At 42.2% G+C, this 19276-nt stretch overlaps 1 protein-coding gene across 3 annotated transcripts in view; it reads right to left on the reverse strand.

Moving 5' to 3' along the window:
- Positions 1 to 1339: 1339 nt before the first annotated feature.
- The window catches only part of CRACDL (CRACD like), a 220950-nt gene continuing 203013 nt past the window's right edge, over positions 1340 to 19276 (reverse strand). For 2 of the 3 annotated variants that reach the window (XM_033948955.1, XM_033948956.1), the window contains exons 9-11: positions 14953 to 15137; positions 6214 to 6355; positions 1340 to 3744 (exon numbers count right to left, since the gene is read on the reverse strand). In XM_033948955.1, coding sequence (XP_033804846.1) covers positions 3599 to 3744; positions 6214 to 6355; positions 14953 to 15137 — 473 coding nt within the window. In that variant the 3' untranslated portion in view covers positions 1340 to 3598. The remainder of the gene's footprint in view (positions 3745 to 6213; positions 6356 to 14952; positions 15138 to 19276) is intronic. The other variant, XR_004539898.1, reaches the window with a different exon arrangement.

Raw genomic sequence — 19276 nt, forward strand, 5'->3', positions numbered from 1 at the left:
TTTATTCCTCAAGTGCATGAGTACTGTTTGGAGAAAGGAACCCCCTTCAAAATTTTACTGTTGCTTGATAATGCGCCTGGACATCCACATCACTTAGCTGATCTCTATCCCAATGTGAAAGTGTTATTTTTGCCCCCGAACACTACACCACTTATTCAACCGATGGGCCAAGGGGCGATTGCTACTTTGAAGGCAAACTATCTCAGAACCACTTTCGCCCAAGCCATAGCTGCTATAGATGCCGACCCTGAACTATCACTATGTGACTATTGAAAACAGTATAACATTCTTAAGTGTATAAAAAATCTTGCTACTGGCTTGGGAATCAGTGACGGAAAAGTGTGTGAATGTTATGTGGAAGAAGTGTGTTAAGCGCTATGGGGCTCATAATCGAAAGAGAAAAAATGTCCAAAAACCAGCCTAAGTCGGCACTTGGACGAACATTTCTCAAAAATGTCCAAACGCCAATAATAAAACCAGGTTTTGGACGTATTTTAAAATGACCTAGGTCTTCATAGTGCCGCTTAACGTCCAAAGCTAAACGGGGCGTTTCGGGAGGCGTGTTGAAGGTGGGAGTTGGGTGGGACATGGGCTGGCTTAGACTTAGTCGTACAGCATGTAAAACCAAAAGTTTTACAACAGAGCTTAGACAGAACTTGGTCTTAAGTCACAAAAACCCACCTAAACTCACCAGATAAGCACTTCAAACACATAACACAGAACCCCACACATTACCCCAGTAATCACCCCCCCCCCCCACCTCCATAAAAATTTTATTCACAACTTTAAATTTCAGCCTCCAGACCATCATCACCTGGCCGCCTGGCATAGGAAAGCCTAGTCATCCAGCCCAGAGGCAGCTTAAGTCATCTTGGGGGTGGGTTAGGGACCCATAGAGAAGAGGACCCATGCCCATAAGCCCCTGTAATCACTGCATTGATACTTAATCATATGCACTCCCCTATACACCCCAAAACCCTTTTTTACTGGCATATAAGTGGCTCCTGAAGCCATAAGGGCTATTGGGGTGGTAAATAAGTGGGTCTAGGGGATTCTGGAGGTGGTTTTGGGGCTCACTGTGACCTATAAGGGGACTGTAGGGAGGAGAAGCCATGGCACCCTTTTTGTGAAGTTCACAGCAGTGCCCTGTAAGGTACCCCACTATTTAGGTGGCATGTCTGGGTGTTCATCACTTTGCAGACCGCTCCCACTTCCAACAGGGCTTGTTCTAGGCGTTTTGGACTTGGACGGAAAGTTGGACGGGAATGTGGTATAAAGATGGACGATTTAGCGGCTTCGACAATCAGATCGGTAGGACGTATAATTAGACGATTTTCGAAAGTAAAAAAAAGTTGGACGTCTCTTTCGAAAATGTGTCTTAGGCTCTTTTTAACTTTGGACGACTTGCGAGATGGACATAAAGGGACTTAGACGTCCCTTTCGATTATGCCCCTCTATGTGAATACCTTTGCTGGATTTAACAGTGAACAAGAACTTGATGAGATTCGTGAAGAAATAGTGAAACTGTCAAAAGACCTTTCAATGGAATGTGAAATGGAAGATGTGGAGTTTCTAGACCAGGAATCAGGGGAACATATGAATGAAGAGCTGATAGAATTAGAAGAAGAAAGAGTGACGGAAGAAAAAATAAGAGAATTAGAGAAAGATCAAGGTGCCACAACAAATGTTCACCACAAAGGAATTGTCAGGTTTGTCTCTACTGAATAAACTCCTCACCCATTTTGAAGACATGGACCCAAACATTGAATGATTTGCGAGGATTGAATGGATGGCATGCAACACATTTCGTCCTTGTTGCAAAATTTATGAAGAGAAAAAAAAAGCAAACAATTCAGATGAAGCTCAATATGTTTATGAAAAGAGCAACTCCACCCATCTCCGGGTCCGCAGCCTCGCCTGATGGAGATATTGACAATCTGCAGCCAAGCACCAGTGGTGCCATGACTTAAATGTACTTTACTGTACTGTATTTCTTATTTTTGTCTGTTTTTCCACAATTGTATTGTTGTTTGACTTAGAAAGAAAGAAAATGTTAATAGATTGCTTTAAAATGATTAAAATATCATTACCCAGTCTAATATTCTTGCCTTAATTTAACATAGGCCAACTTACATCCTGATCCACTTACGACCTAGAAGTCAGAACTAACTGCGGTCGTAAATCGACGACTACCTGTTTGTAGTAACTGTTTATGACACAATAGGAACAGCACTACTTTTACCTCCTTCTTCTAGACCCCAGTCTTTATCACACTTGTCCATTAACATCTTACATTTCTTTTTTCTCCTCTTCTTTGTATTTCTGCTTCTCGTCCAGGCTACTGCGCTTCTACACCATACACTCAAACATGTCAATGTGGTCAGGTGGAGAAGCAACGTGCTTGCGCCGACAAACAGTTGTGTTGGAGCAGGAGTGAGATTCTTACCGCCAGCTACACTTACTCTTCTGTGATTTAGAGCACTTCCTTACCTGTTCCTTCTCCCTTGAATACAACCAACTTCATTTTTGTTATGCTTCCCACTCTAGCTTGGAGTGGGATGAGCTGCGACTCACCGCTACTTCCTCAACCTCTGACAGTATTTTCCTTGGGTTCTTGGCCAATCTGTGCAATAAGCAAGCACTTTAGAAGCTCAACCTGCACTAATTGCTAGCTTGGGAGGACACACAGAACCCACTTTACATAAGTTCACTACTCTATCTGCAACCGACAAACACTTGAAGGTTCACATAACACATGAGCTGCTTTTCCCCAGCTTCCTCTTCATAAATTCTGTCCTTTCTCCAGCAGGTCCTCCAGCTAAAAGAGAGAGAAAGTGTTGTCCTCCTCCCCCAGTGAGTTAGTTGGATCCCCTTATTTCTCTCCTTTGTTCATTTACCTGCGATATAAAAATATGTGCTCATCTTGGGGCCAGAAGTCTGTTGGCCAGAACAGGGCTGGGCTTATCCTTGATGTCGGGATATTGCAGCAGGAAATTAAAACAAAAGACGCCTTCAGGGATTCACAATGAGGAATTTAATTGCTCCGCCGCTTCATTACTGTAGGATGCTAAGGCCTGCTGTGCTGACCTAGGATTGGTCAGCATTGAGCCGGCAAGGGATTCAGCATCTGTAGAGGATCCCTTGATGGCACAATGCTCTGGAGCAGCATGTAAGAGCCGCTACTGGAAGCCTGAAGCTCGAGGTAGGGAGGAGAAGCCACCGGAAGCCTGGAGCCTGCAGTTAGGGTCATCACTGAATTCTCTGACCGCACACCATTGGTTGACAGTATTTACACCATTAGTTTCTAAATACAATCTTTTTAAAAGAAATTTCAAGAATAGAGTGTCATCTTTATAACTGAAAGTAAACATTAACATAGCTGCTTTTAATGTGCTCTTCCTTCACAGTTCCACCAAAAGAAAAAAAAAAACTTTCCTAGGATACAAAATGCTCTTCCTAATTAGGACTTTGTGCATTAAAAGGCTTCCCTACAGACACAAAATGAGAAAACCTCATATTAATCAGGCCTGAACAAATCTGCAAAAGGAAGTCTTTATCAACCAAATGTCAGATACCATTGTTCTCCAATATCCTGTTTTTATTTTATAATCTGAGGCATATCGCTCCAAGCTTGAGATTTCTTCTTGGCAAGTTCCATCCATGATGGCTGATCTGAGTTAGAATGATTAGTCTGTTTAAACTGAGCTCTTTCCTCCTTTTCCAGCAACAGGGAAGAATGAGCAGCTGTGGAGAAAAATACAAGCTTTTTACACTATCTTTAACAACATATTTACAAGCAAAACTGTAATAGGCATGAATTTGTTAAAACTGTAATATTTACTAAAGTGTGGTAGGATTTTGCAGTTACTGTGGGTTAATTTCCAAAATGAACGTGCAATGACTGCAAAGCCTCTACATTAACAACTAGTGGTATTCCTAGCAGTTTGCCATCCATTTAACACAGAGAAAATTATTTACTTGGTATTAACTGAATGGCAGTTAATGCGTTATTTAGCTACTAGTCTTATAGCCCGTTACATTAACGGGTGCTAGAATATATGTGTGTGTGTCTCTCTTTATTTCTTTTTCTCTCTCTCTCCTTAGCTGCTTTCTTTCTTTCTGTCTTTCTTTTTCCTTGGCTGTCCATCACCACCCCTTGCCTGCTCCCCCTGTCCATTCTCCCTTCCTTTTACCTCCCCTGTGTCCACCACCACCCCTTCACAGGTCTCCTTATGCAGCAGCACCCCTTCTCCCTTTGTTTTACCTCCCCCCCTGTCCAGCAGCACCTTCCTTCTCCCCCTGTCCAACATTAGGCCTCCGTTCCTTTTTCTTCACCCCCCCCCCTGTCCAGCAGTAGGCGTCCCTTCCTTTTTCTCCCCCCTCCTCCTTCTTATCCCTATGATACACTTACCTTGCTCTGCCCATGATCAGAGGCTCTCGACAGCCGCCCAGTTGCACCCATTGGAAAAGTTCCCTCTGCGGCATCCCGCACCCCTCCTGACACGACTCCCGCTGTCCCGCATCTGCCCCTGTGTCTTTCTTCTTGACTTTCTGTGTCCCTTCCTCCCTCTGTCTGTCTGTCCAAAGCAGCATTTCCTCCCTCCACACCAGTTCCCTGTGCCCCTGCCCCTGTGTCTTTCTTCTTGTCTTTCTGTGTCCCTTCCTCCCTCTGTCTGTCTGTCCGAAGCAGCATTCCCTTCCCCCCACACCAGTTCCCTGTGCCTGCATTAGCGTTTCCTCTACCCTCTTTCCCTTCCCACAGTCGCGACTACAAACGCGGATCCGAGTCCTTTGCCGCCCCCCTTCCCTTCCCGCGGGCCCGACTACACATGGCGATTCAAGCAGCGTGTGCTGCAGTCTTCACACGCTGCTTCGGGTCCTTCTACTGGCCTGATTTACTCTGACACGTCCGGAGCAAATCAGGGCAGTAGAAAGGCCCGAAGCAGCGTGTGAAGAGTGCTTGACATGCTGCTTAAATCGGCAGTTGGGCCCGCGGTAAGGGAAGAGGGGGGGGGGCGGCAAATGAGTCGGGTCCCAGGCAGCGGAAAGTTGCTGGGCTCCTCGGTGGGGGCGCTGAGTGGCCGCGATCCCTCTCCTCCCAGACCCCCCCTCCCCGGAGGAACGGAGATCGATTTGCCGCCATTTTGAAGATCATTCTGCCCTGCTCCTTGCCTTAGTCTATTTTTAAGTTGAAAGACACGGTGGCGGCGGCTCCTCTCAAGATCCCCGACTGCATTGGACTTCCGACGCAGGTGGGGATCCTGAGAGGAGTCGCTGCCTGTTCTTTCAACTTAAAAATATAGTAAGGCAAGGAGCAGGGCAGAGCGAAGAACATTGATTCCCATAAGATCATCCGCCTCGGGGGAGACAAACGCCGCGTCCGACATCAGCTTCATTGGAGGAGAGAGGACTTCAGGCAAGGAGCAGGGCAGATCAAAAAACAGCACGGGTCGACAGCCGCCGTGTCCGACATCCGTCTCGGGGGAGGAGAGAGAGTGCTGTACATCTCACGGAAAACGGACCCACGCGATAGGACTGCGCATGCGCGGCCTAGCGTTTTATTATATTAGATACCTCTTTATGCGCTGTTAATTGTGTTGCATTATCTGCTGTGTTAACAGTTAATATACAAAAACATCTAGCATAGTAACTATAAGGTGATTCTATATACTGTTCTGCATTAGCTGTTAATGCAGAAGTTACCATGCATAAACTTCTATGATGTGCTAAACTGTTACTATGCATTAATTGCTACGTTAACAGCTGGCTCAAATTGGTAAATGTGCCCCATAATTTCCAGGCAGCACTTCTGTGACATCAGAACAATTTATTTAGATTCCCAACAAAAATCTCATAAATTTTTTTTTTTTCTTTCAAAGGAAGGGGAGGGGGTGGGTTTATAATTTGAGTAATAGTTGGTATACTTATTAAGTATCATATACTTTTTCAATATTATAGTAAAGGATTATATAATGATACGTTGTATTTACAGTGATGCATGAAGGAATATCAAGTGTGTACTCAATGAAATTGTATAAATTTATGTGATACACTTGTTGTTATATGAAAAATGAATAAAAAACTTAAAACGAAAAATCTCATAAAATAAGAGGCAAAATTGTTCTTGAAGATATCGGTAACGGAGTTTTACAGCACTTTGTTTTGAAAATAGATGTAATGCATTGCACTAGTTCTTTAAGCATGAATGCTTACCAGAGATCAAATGTGGCAACGTATATGCTCTGTGTCGTGGCTTTTCCAGGTTATGCTTTGTTTCTTGCTTGAATTCTTCAGCTCTTTTAGATAAGTGGGGGGATTTGCTTTTGATGAGTTCTGCTTGTGGCTTTACATGCCCCTAACAAACAAGGGAAAGTGTAGCTATATAACATCAGCATCATTGTATTAGCACAACAAAATAAAGGAGGGAGTTCTTTTACCACAAGTTGTGCTATTTTAGTACAGGATCTCATTACATAAAATGGGACCCTGTGCTAAAATAGCACAATATGTGGTAAAATAACCAATTTAATGGTAGCCCATTGTGGTAACTTCTCCAAATGTGGAAAATTTATATTTAAAAGTTGCTATGTTGAAAACCACTGGGTTACCAAGAAATATATTTTTCTATCATTCCCTCAATCAATCCCTACACCAGAAACACCATTTTTTCCGTAATTGCCCCTTCCCTCTGGAATGCAATGCCATCGTATATCCGCAGTGAAAACTCTTTAAACAAATTTAAAAATCAATCTCAAAACATTTTTATTTAAAGATGCATATCAAAATAGCACTTAACCATCTTAATCATGGAGAAATAAAATAAATAAACAACATAGAACCGCTTTTAAGAAGCGACTTCCCTTCTGTTTTATTCTCCCCCTCCTCCCTTCCTTTCATTTTTATTTTCATCATGTAATTAAGGGCTCCTTTTATCTAGCCGCGCTAGCGGTTTAACGCGCGTAATAGTGCATGCTAAACCGCCAGCCGCGCTAGCCACTACCGTCTCCTCTTGAGCAGGCGGTAGTTTTTAGGCCTGCGTGGGGGTTAGCACGTGATGAAATGTCACGCACGTTAACCCCACTAGCGTGGCTTGATAAAAGGAGCCCTAAAACTTTCCTTCCCCCCTTGCTCCCCACAAACTATACCTATGTCTTGGTCTTCACTACTCCATTTTTTATTTCCATTTTATTTTTTTTACTTTTAAGATATTTCACATTTTTTAATATTGTAAACCGGCCAACTTGTGATGGTTGGTATATCAAGTTAAGAATAAACTTGGAAACTTCAGTTTCTTCTTGCTCATTTGGATTTCCAGTTCAACTAGAACTGGTGCTGGGAAGCACTGGGAGTCCCCCTCCCCCTTTTTTATAACACTCCCATCCCAGTGTGGTCATTGCAGAGGCAGTCCTTGACTGGGAATAATATGCTAGGGCCCTTTCCCTAATTCTGAAATCAGGGCCCCTAAAATCTCATCATCTGGGGCTTAATTTTATAACAGGATGCCTCTTGTAAAGTCCATTAAAGGTGTTTATTTTATAAAAGCAATGACCCTTCATAGCATGCATAAATGATCATGTGCAAGTTCACTTGCTCTAAAAGGTATAAATATGAACATGTACTCCAAGTGAGCAATTCTCTATAGATTGCCGGCAAGTCCATCAGGCCCAAGACAGCGTTCTTCAGCCACCGGTCCACGGTGCAGTCAACGCGGCGTCTTCGGGCCAGTTCCCTGAGTACCGCAGTGCACAAAACCATGGGAAAAGGCTCCTATACCCAGCATGCGCCTGAAACAGAAGCCTTCTCTCTGACGTTGCAACTTCTTATGTTCTTATTAGAGGGAAGGCTTCCAGAAGAGGTGCGGGACGTGTGCGAGGAGCCATTGCCCACAGCTTTGTGCAAAGCAGCACTCAGGGAGCCGGCCTGAAGACGCTGTGTTGATCGCACAGTGGACCGGCCCAAAGATAACACCGGAGGGGGGAGGGCAGGCCAGAAGGCAAGGCACATGGAGGGAGAGAGACAACAACGGTAGGGGAAATGCTTTTATTTTTTTTAATTTAGTGATTGATTTGTCTGTTCAGGAAGAAATACATTTGTTTCTTTTCCTCTGGGGTTGTACTGCTTGCAGAGCCTTGCATCTTAGGGTTTGTTTGTAAATATTAGTACTTTTAGTTTTTGGTCCTACATTTGCATGGGGTTATCTGTTTTCTGGTAGGAATGAATGTTGAAAAGCATACAGTGTGCTTTGTGTATTTTAATTTTGTTGTTAACCATTATGTGTTGTTAATACAATTATATTGTTTGTATATATGAAAAAATGAATGGAAAAAATGGTGTTACAATTAGTACTGTTATGGGGGCGGGGTCTGGGGTGGAGATGGGCATGACTTAGCCCAGTGTTCTTCAACTGCCGGTCCACAAAATAATTATTTTATTTCCGCTGGTCCATAGGTGTCAAAAGGTTGAAAATCACTGGTTTTAGGAACCAAGACATCGCTCCTCTATCCATCTCCAGGTGGGTCTGTCCACATGCAGATATGCCCACATTCATTTATTTGTAATTAGAAATAAATATTTCACAATATATAATTACATATTGTTTTTGTGATTAATCACTATGCTTTAATTATGTTAAATTTGTAACAATGAAAATACATCCTGCATATCAGATATTTACATTACGATTCATTACAGTAGCAAAATTACAGTTATGAAGTAGCAACGAAAATAATTTTATGGTTGGGGGTCACCACAACATGAGGAACTGTATTAAAGGGTCACAGCATTAGGAAGGTTGAGAACCACTGTTTTAGGGCATTTTCTTTTAATTGCAGGTTGTGTGCTAATATTCACATTAACGCACTGTACCTGCAAGAAATTAATGCAGGAGTACTTACGCTTCCTAAATAGAAGGCACCAAATGCTCCCACTTAATTTTGTTAGCAAGTGCTAATAATAACAGATAATGTGGGAATGCTCATTCTCCACCCAGTGGCGTAGGAGGCACCCAGGGTGGTGGCACATCCATTAACCCCACCCCCCATGCCACACTCATGTCCTCACTTCGTCTCACATACCTCTTTCAATCTTTGCCAGAGTGAGCAGTTTTTCTGGCCTGCTGCTTGCGCCAGCATTGGTCCCGTGACCAGGAAGTGTTTTCAGAGGTGAGCCAGGTCGGAGAAGTTCCTCTATGCTGGTGAAAATTTAAAGAGGTATGGGGGAAGAGAGGGCATGAGTGTGGCGTGTGGGACAGAGAGGTGCTGGCATTCCCACCAAGATGGCAGTCCATCCCCCCTATTATGTCAGTGTCTCCACTCAAGATATGCCTACCACAAAATATTTCTAAAAAACTTGTAATGTGTGGGATAGCATGCGCAGACAGATATAATACAGAAAGAAACAGTGGAGATGTCTAGAAGACTGGTGCTCTTTATTAACTCAGTGACTTGACATGTACATGTTTCGGCCAACAAGGCCTGCCTCAGGAGTGTACAAATATTTGACACACAATATTGCATAAGAATGGCCATACTGGGACAAACCAAAGGTCCAGGCATCAAGCCCAGTATCGTGTTTCCAACAGTGGCCAACCCAGATCCCAAGTACCTAGGCTAGATCCCAAGTAACAAAACAGATTCTATACTGTCTATCCTAGGAATATGCAGTGGATTTCCCCAAGCCATCTCAATGGCCTATGGACTTCTCTTTTAGGAAATTATCCAAACCTTTTTTTAAACCCCACTAAGCCAACTGATTTCACCACATTCTCTGGCAACAAATTCCAGAGTTTAATTACACATTGTGTGAAGAAATATTTTCTCCTGTTTGTTTTAAATCTACTACTTAGTAGTTTCATCTCATTTCCCCTAGTCCGGCGGTCTCAAACTCAAACCCTTTGTAGGGCCACATTTTGGATTTGTAGGTACTTGGAGGGCTGCAGAAAAAAATAGTTAATGTCTTATTAAAGAAATGACAACTTTGAATAAGGTAAAATTCGTTATAATTTATAAATCTTTCCTTAATTGCTTCTAATAATTTCAGCTATACATAGCTGAAAGCAGTGCAACATGCAGAAAGTGAAGTTTAGATAGATTTTCACTTTCTGCATGTTGCACTGCTTTCAGCTGTGTATAGCTGAAATTATCAGAAGCAATTAAGAAAATATTTATAAAGAGTTTTACCTCATGTAAAATTGTGATTTAGATTCTAATCTAAAGTATCAACTGCAAGAGACAAGATTTTGGTGTAGTCCACTAGGTTTTTTTGTAGAGGGGAGAATCAATATCCGACTTGTGCCTGGAAAACTTGTGCCTTAAGTGTCAGGTGGTCGCATCCGCAACCGTCTTTGGCTCTCACCTCTTCCAGCACTGGACACAACCGCCATCTTACATCAAGCAGTCACTGCCAGGAGAGGTGCCAAATTTCACGAGAGTTCACAAGATCACATACACACTCACAAGATGCACTTCCTCCAATGGTTATCTTATGTTTTGGAATGTTGCCCGCCTCACTGCTGTAACTTCATGCATGCGCTTTCCTCCATTTGTAACCAATTGTCCTCTCCACTCCATCTCACAATCACGTACAGACACAGGAAAGAGCTTGTGTGAGGTTACAGCAGTGAGGCGGGCAACGTTCCAGAACAATGATAACATACTGAGGGCCTCAAAATAGTACCTGGCAAGCCATATGTGGTCCATGGGCCACGAGTTTGAGACCACTGCCCTAGTCCTAGTATTTTTGGAAAGAGTGAACAAGTAATTCACATCTACCCTTTTCACTCCACTCATTATTTTATAGACCTATCAAATTGGATCTGTTTCTTCTGGAGGTATTTTCCTATGACAGATTGTAATTGAATGTACTGATTAGCCCACTCTTGACGCATATCAGTTTGACGTCAGATGTCAAGGCAGGGAGTAGTCTACAAAACAATGCACAGCAACCAGCAAAGGCGTTTGTTACTTTAGAAATTTGGAAACTAAAGTTCAAGGGGAGATCCAGGAAAATACAGACCGGTGAGTCTGACCTCGGTACTGGGAAAGATGGTAGAAGCACTGATAAAGAACCGCATCATTGATCACCTAGAAGGACACAATCTGATGAGGACCAGCCAGCACGGCTTCAGCAAAGGAAGATCTTGCTTGAAGAACTTCATACACTTCTTTGAGAGAGTAAACAGGCAGATAGACAAGGATGACCCAGTCGACATTGTATATCTGGATTTTCAGAAGGCATTCGACAAGGTCCCGTATGAATGACTACTTCAAAAAATGGCAAGCCATGGAATCAAGGGTGAAATACGTGGATTAAAAACTGGTTGGCAGATAGGAAACAGAGAGTGGGGTAAATGGACAATACTCGGATTGGAAAAGCGTCACAAGTGGAGTGCCGCAGGGTTCGGTGCTTGGGCCCATGCTCTTCAACATATTTATAAACGACCTGGACATTGGTACGACGAGTGAGGTGATTAAATTTGCAGATGATAAGAAATTATTCAGAGTAGTGAAGACACAGAAGGATTGCAAAGACCTGCAACATGACATAAACATGCTCGCGAAATGAGCCACAGTATGACAAATGAGGTTTAACGTGGATAAGTGTAAGGTGATGCATGTTGGTAACAGAAATCTTATACACAAATACAGGATGTTTGGTGCAGTACTCGGAGAGACCCCCCAGGAAAGAGACTTGGGAGTATTGGTCGACAAGTCAATGAAGCCATCCGCACAATGCGTGGCAGCGGCGTAAAGGGCAAACAAAATGCTAGGAATGATTAAGAAGGGGATCACGAACAGATCGGAGAAGGTTATCATGCCACTGTACCGGGCCATGGTATGCCCTCACCTGGAATACTGCGTCCAGCACCTATGCAGGTAAGGCTAAACTCAGTTAGGGCACTGGTCTTTGACCTAAGGGCCGCCGCATGAGCGAACTGCTGGGCACGATGGCCCACTGGTCTGACCCAGCAGAGGCAAATCTTATGTTCTTATTCTTTTTGGACACTAATTCAGGTATGTTTTATCTTGGAAAATTAGCCAATCCATTATTTGAAATACTTTATGTTTTATGCTTTAAATCTGCCTTCTTTGCGAGTTTGCAAATGTCCATGATTGGAACTGCGTATTGTTTAACATAGTTTCTTGATTAATAGTAGAAGTATATATAATTGAAAGCATTGCTGATTCAAAAGTTATCGATATATGATTTAGCATTTTAACTTCTTTTTTAAAAATATGAGTTTTGTATAATGATATTTGATCCACTCCGTGTTTAACTTCTTTTGTTGTCAATGTTTTCTATATACTATACTCGTTGTAAGATCAAACTTGTCACCCAATGTTAAGTATGGCGCGTTTTTATTTGGTTGTCTTTTTCTTGGCTTAGTATATTTTATTGCACATACCTGTTTAGTATTATACTCGCTGATGGTCAAGTTTAATCTACTATAATAAAAACCTAAGCGCGCATGTGCACTTCAAACTTCGTGTTCTGTGATCTGTAACTCTGTGCCAGTAGAACGCTATTGTGTATGCGGAGTTTGGTGACCACCGACGCAAGGAGAACATGCCTGAGACTCTTGCCCTCACTCACTCTAAGGCCCACTGCCGCCCTCCTCTTCAAAGCAGCCTGCTGAACCTCGCAGGCCGCTCTCCACCTTGGTAGCACGTTCCCTCTGACACGATTCCATACATTAGAGGAGGGGCAGGATCACGTCAGAGAAAACGTGCTATTGAGCTGATAGTAGCCTGCGAGGTTCGCTACAGCCAGCCGGCGATCCTCAGCAGGCTGCTTTGAAGAGGAGGGCAGACGCGAACGAAGAGCAGCAGCAGCGGTTCGTGCCACTGGGCCAGAAGACACTAGGAAGGATGGAGGGTAAGAACGGCAGTTTGGGAGCAATACAGGCAGGCAGGGGGCCAGGGGGAGAGGGTAAGGGGGCTGCTTTGGGGGGAGGGGTGTGCTGGGGGGCAGACAGCAATCATGCTTTGCTCTGGGGGGGAATAGAAGGGGGCCACGGAGCAGGCAGACAATGCACAACAGAGAAATACAGGCAGGCAGGGGTTAGGGAGAGACACAGACAGAAAGAATAACAGACAGGGGGCCAGAGAGACAGACAGAAAGGAAGACAGACAGACAGCGGCCAAGGAGAGATAGACAAAGATAAAAAAGACAGCGTCCAAGGACAGAGAGACAAAGAAAAAAAGACAGACAGTATCCAAGGAGAGAGAGACAAATAAAAAAAGACAGACAGCTGCCAAGGAGAGAGAGAGAAAGACAGACACACACATCTATTCTAGCACACGTTAATGTAACGGGCATAAAGACTAGTTTATATTTATATTTGAAAACAGCCATCACATGTAGGTGTGTATTATGTGTGCACCTTTATATCTGCGGTTAGTAAAATATGCGGTATAATTTTGATTCCATTTGTAAATGTAGTCACATATTGCAAATGCCTTCAGTTTATATTCTTTTATTGTATTTTGACTGATCGTGCTCAAAGTATTATCAAGTATGCATTTTTTAATTCGATTGGAAATCATTCACATTTTGAATCGGATTCTGTGTTCCAATATGCACATTATGATAGAAACTTAAAGTGTAAGTTAAGTAACATGTATAGCAAATCTCCACATTTTTATGCCAACAATGTATTTGCTATATATGTTGTGATTCCATCTTATGTTATATTGGTTGATGTGATATGTTACAAGATACGTCAAACTTAATTTAATTGAAGTACTTATGGCCCCCTTTTAGGAAACTGCGTTAGGCATTTTTATTGCTGACCACAGCAGTATTAGCTTAGACGCTCATAGAAATTCTATAAGTGCTGGAGTTTTTATTGCCACAGCCAGCGATAAAAAAGCCTAACGCAGCTTCACAAAAGGGGGGTATGTTAGATATTTTTCATATGTTTCAATCATTTTGTATATATTTTATGTTGCATATGGAAAAATGTATGTATTTATTTTTAAACCTTAGAATTATGTATGTTATGGTATATACACGACTAGTCATTTCTAATGTTATCATTCTCATTGTCAAAAATTTATGATTTATTATTTAATTTGAACATGTATCTTTTATTGACCAAGCATTAGATGTTAAGTTTGCTATAATATTTATGGTCTGGTATCATTGGAAATTGTAAATATGGTTTTATTTAGTTTAATTATGTCTTGGTATCCATTTTATGTGAATTTAGAGCATATAAATGATTGGTTGGTCTTATGTTTCATGTTTATTAAAATCTGATGCAAACGCTTATAATAATATTTCAAAGTGAATTACAAGTCTACTAGAATTGGGATTTACAAATAACATTTAATTACAATAACATTTAAGGACAGACTACATGTGAAAAGGGGGTTGAACTACAATTATTTTATAAGAAAGTAACATTAAAGGCTCATACACTAGGGTAGGGGATAAAAGGAAAATCTGTATGCGGAAAGCAAAGTCTGTTGGGACGCTATCGACGAATATACAATCTAATTATCAAATGCATTTCTAAATAGAAAAGTCACTATTTTTATTGCCCATGATTTATTTATCGCAATAAGTAAGAGTGTATTCTTATTTTAATTTTTTGTATCTCTTTATATATACATAATATTTATTGTGTATTTATGTTTGTTTAAGCATATGTTTGAGAAATATAATCCTTTTATGATATGTTTTTATGTAATGTTTGCATCTAACATTGTGTGTTAAGTGTTTATGACTCCTGAGGTAGGCCTTGTCGAGTCATTGAGTTAATAAAGAGCACCTGTCTTTTGGACATCTCCAATGTTCCTTTCTGTGTGGATGATTCTCATGTGTCTGCCTCCACACAGATATAATATCATAAAACACATTAATGTGTTCTTAAAGTGCACTATGTGTTAAGGGTTTAGCCCTCTTTAGTAAAATGACCCCAGAGTTTAATTTAAAAAAGCAGTGCAACACCTCTAATCTCTCATTTTGCTTCTTCTTTTTTTCTGTATCTCCCTCCAAAGATGACTGTTTCTCTTCTGGGTTAAGCTTTTGTTCCTCTAGACCTCTTTGCTTCCGGTGTGCCAAATTAATCCAGGTTGGTTTTGTCTGACTGTCTGTTCCTTTTGCAGACTCTGTTGGACTCACAGATGTCGACACTGTTGACACATTTATTTTACAACAAAGTTATACAAAATAAATTTTCAGTTTTCTTCTACTTTGTTTTGCATAGGCTCAATTATTCAATAAAAGCAAAAAGCAAACCATCTTAAATTATTAGTAAGGCTTTTCTTAAAAATCAGGGTCAATTTTAAGCACTGGGTAGCATTTATGCAAATTTTTGAATGCACAATTTTTTTTCTCCTGGAAAAGTTTATATAAAGAAATTTATAGGTGTGTATAGCCTGCCAGTTTTTGTGTCGTGGTGTTTCCATTGTTGTTTACAGGAAATGTTTGTGTTTGGGGGGTATTTTTTTCATTATGGGAATAATCATGACATGCAGTAGATGAGCTAAACCAGGGGTGACTGACCTCAGCTCTTGCTATCATATTTTCAGGATTTCCATAATGATTATCCCTGAGATCAACAGAAGCAATACATACAAATAATCTCATGCATATTCATTGGAGAAATCCTGAAAACCCAACTAGATTGAGGCTCTCGAAGACCAAGGTTGGACACTCCTGTGCCAAACATTCGTACAACACATACCCTTAGCCAAGGTTAATGTGCTCATTGTTTATGGTGAATGATTTCATGTCTTGGTCTCTTTCCAATGTGAAGAAACTTAAGCTCTGTATCACTACCATCTTTCCAAAACCTATCCTTCAGAGTTAAACAACGACTGACATTATGTGGTATAGAACTACAGATTCCATCAAGAAAATACTTTGAGCAATGCAGACTTTGTAATATTTTGAGGCTGAAGCAGCAAGTTTTTGTGGACCCACAAATAAAGAGGCAAAAGCAGACACATGATCTCCGGCTGTAGACAACAAAATAAAACAAGCTTTGCCTTGTAATCCATTCCTTCTTCAAGTCATACTCAAATAGGAGTTAAGGTAGACAATGCAAAATCATTGTCAATATCAGCCAAACTGATGGCACAGTTCCTGAAACATCCTTAACACTGGAAACAGAACTAGTTAACAAGACTGCAAACCCTGTGGCTTTGGGCTAAACTAATGGTACAGCTGCTTTCAACATCCTTGAAAATTTCTTTAACACATGAAACAGAACCAGTTAACAAAATCTCAACATATAACACTCCCAGAGAAGCAAAAAGAGGGGCTCAGCAGCCCCAGCATATCAACTCTGACCCCATCCCCCTGGAAAAAAGCAAGAGGGGCATGGCAGCTCCATCACATTATCTCTCAATGGGAAGTGGTAGATTGGGATTACTACTACTGCTACTATTTACCATTTCTATAGTGCTGAAAAGCGTACGCAGTGCTGTACATTTAACATGTAAAATATGGTCCCTGCGCAGAAGAGCTTACAATTTAATTTGGATAGACAGACAAAACATATAGGGGATGTGAAGTTTTTAACAGAGACAATGATAGGATATACATAGGTATCTTATATTGAATGGGAGTTAGGAGTTGAAAGCAACCTCGAAAAAGTGGGCTTTTATCCTGGATTTGAATACTGCTACGGATGGAGCCTGACATACTTATTCAGGCAGTTTGTTCCAGGCATACAGCACAGCAAGATAGAAGGAATGGAGTCTAGAGTTGGCAGTAGAGAAGGGTACGGATAGGAAGGTCTTAGCAGATGAACGGAGTTCACGGTGTGGGGGAGAGCATAGGGGGAGATGAGGAGAGATATTGAGGGGCTGCACAGCGCATGCACTTGTAGGTCAGTAAGAGGAGTTTGCACTGTATTCAGAAATGGATTGGGAGCCAAAGAAGTGACTTGAACAGGGGGTAATGTGAGTATAGCAGCTCTCGTGGAATATGAGCTATGCAGAATTTTAAACAGATTGAAGGGGAGAGAGATGGTTGAGCAGAAGACCTGAGAGAAGCAAGTTGCAGTAATCTAAAATAGAGGTGATGAGAATGTGGATAAGGGTTTTGGTAGTGTGCTTGAAAAGGAGAGGCTGGAATTTGGTAATGTTATAGAGGAAAAAGCTACACATCCTCCCCTGCCAGGATCTGCACTCAGCCCCCTCTCCCTGCCAGGATCTGCACCCAGCTCCCTTCCCTCCCTGCGAGGCTATGCAGCCAGCCAGCTCCCCTCACTACTTGCCAGGCTCTGCACTGCACCTTGTCCCCTCTCCCTGCCAGGCTCTGCACCCTGACCCACCTCCTCTTTCACCTCTGGTGGTCTAGTGGTAGGCCGGGACGGGAGAGATATATTAAATATTTTGACTATCTGTGGCATCTTAGTCTTTAACAGTAAGGTTTACTGAAATAATTCCATAGAACACTGGCATGTAACTCATACTTCACTTCACTGAACAAAATAGGGATCAACAATTTACATATAGTGCATTCTATGTGATCAATTCCCAAACAATAGTTACAACTTCTCATGACTAATGATGTAGGTATCTTCCTAACAGTCTAGTTAAGTTCAGGGTGAACCTTCAGCCTTATCTCACTCTACTCCATTAATTTACAGGGTCAATCCCTATTGGCTTCCCACTCAAGATTTTGATAATTAAACTCAGCAATAATTTTTTTTAACTACCTTTTTCGTTATCCCTGGTGGTCAAGCGGTATATGGGCAGGACTGCGCTCCTGCCCTGCGCACCTCCTTCGGGGCTCGCAGCACACAGGCACGAGCTTCAGGAGCTCCCACGCGGCCCTGCACCTCTCGCTGAATGGCTGCTGCCAGGTACCGCGAGAACTGGCAGCAGCCATTCAATGAGAGGTGCAGGGCCGCGCAGGAGTTCCTGAAGCTCGCTCCTGCGTGCCTGTGAGCCCCGAGCCCAGGAGGTGCGCAAGGCAGGAGCGTGGTCCTGCCCATATACCACTGGACCACCAAGGATAATGGAAAAGGTAATCAGGGACGCAGGGAGGGGTTAAAAAACATTATTTGTATCAGCCGGGATGGGAGGGATCTCTCCTGTCCCAGCCTATCAGAAGCCTGCATCAAGTCGGGAGGGGTCGGGTGATGACCCGAATATAGGATATTTTACTATGTTAATATGAGACTCCCCCATTTCTGGGCCATTTTTTTGGCCCCAAATTTTCATATATATGGTAATTGGGAAGAATACATACTTTGTAAATTGGTTTCTGCCACAGCTTCTAATGTAAATATAAAATAGAAATACTCTAGCTGATGAGGTTTCCCGAGCTCTCTCAGCTGAAGATTTCCTCTGAAGGTGGCCAACAATCTCTTTTACCAAGCTTGACAGGCAGCAGCAACATTCCTAAGCCACAGATGCTAGCACTTTAGTGGCTCAAGAATGCTGCCAGTGACTGCTACACTTGGTAGCAGGGAGTTCCAGCCACCTTTTGGAGGAGATCCTCAGCTGGTGGTGCTTGGGGATCCCCACCAGCTACAGGAAGAGTCAGCAAAGAATTTCAGCTCTGGAGAAATAAAACCAAAAATGCATTTTCTTTTCTGTTGCATACAATACAAAGACATCTGCTATATACATTTCCAAAAGATAACATATTTCATTCAATAAAATCCTTTTTTACCTTTGTTGTCTGGAGATTTATTATTCCCTTAAGTTAGTTCCTCCAGCCATGGATAACATTTCTCCTTCTCTTCCCTCCCTCCCATTGTACAGTCTCACTATAAAACCAGTTACTGGGGAGGGAGCTGGGGAAGGCCTAGGGTCAGGCTTTCTTCCAACTGCAGCATAGTAACTGATGGTAGGTAAAGGCTGGCTTGGCCCATCTAGTCTGCCCAGTAAGGTAGTTAGAATGTATCTGTGCCCCTCATTGAAGATTACCTCTCCTCCCCATTTCACCTCTGTTTATTGCTGTAACTGTTGTGCCATGTAGGTTAACCTCCTTTTCTGTTTTGTTTAGGGTTGTAAATACCATTTGGTACAGATTACCCCCTGTAGCTTTTATGAAATTTGAAAGACATTTTAGTTTTTCTTTTTGCAGAAAAACTGTATAACAAGAAGATAGAAGAAAATTATAGAGCATCTATACCAGTAGTGTAGCCAAAAAGTCATGGGAAAGGAGGCAACCATATCTCAACAGGCAAGAATCCCTAATCCCTGCCAGCTGAAGGAATGTGGAGCCTGTCTGCTGTCCTTTCTCAGAAATAGAAGATAGTCAGCAGCAGCTTGATACTGGCACCACAAGCATGCGTAGTTCTCATGCA

The sequence above is a fragment of the Geotrypetes seraphini genome, chromosome 6, assembly GCF_902459505.1.
Source record: "Geotrypetes seraphini chromosome 6, aGeoSer1.1, whole genome shotgun sequence".
Classification (NCBI taxonomy): Eukaryota; Metazoa; Chordata; class Amphibia; order Gymnophiona; family Dermophiidae; genus Geotrypetes; species Geotrypetes seraphini.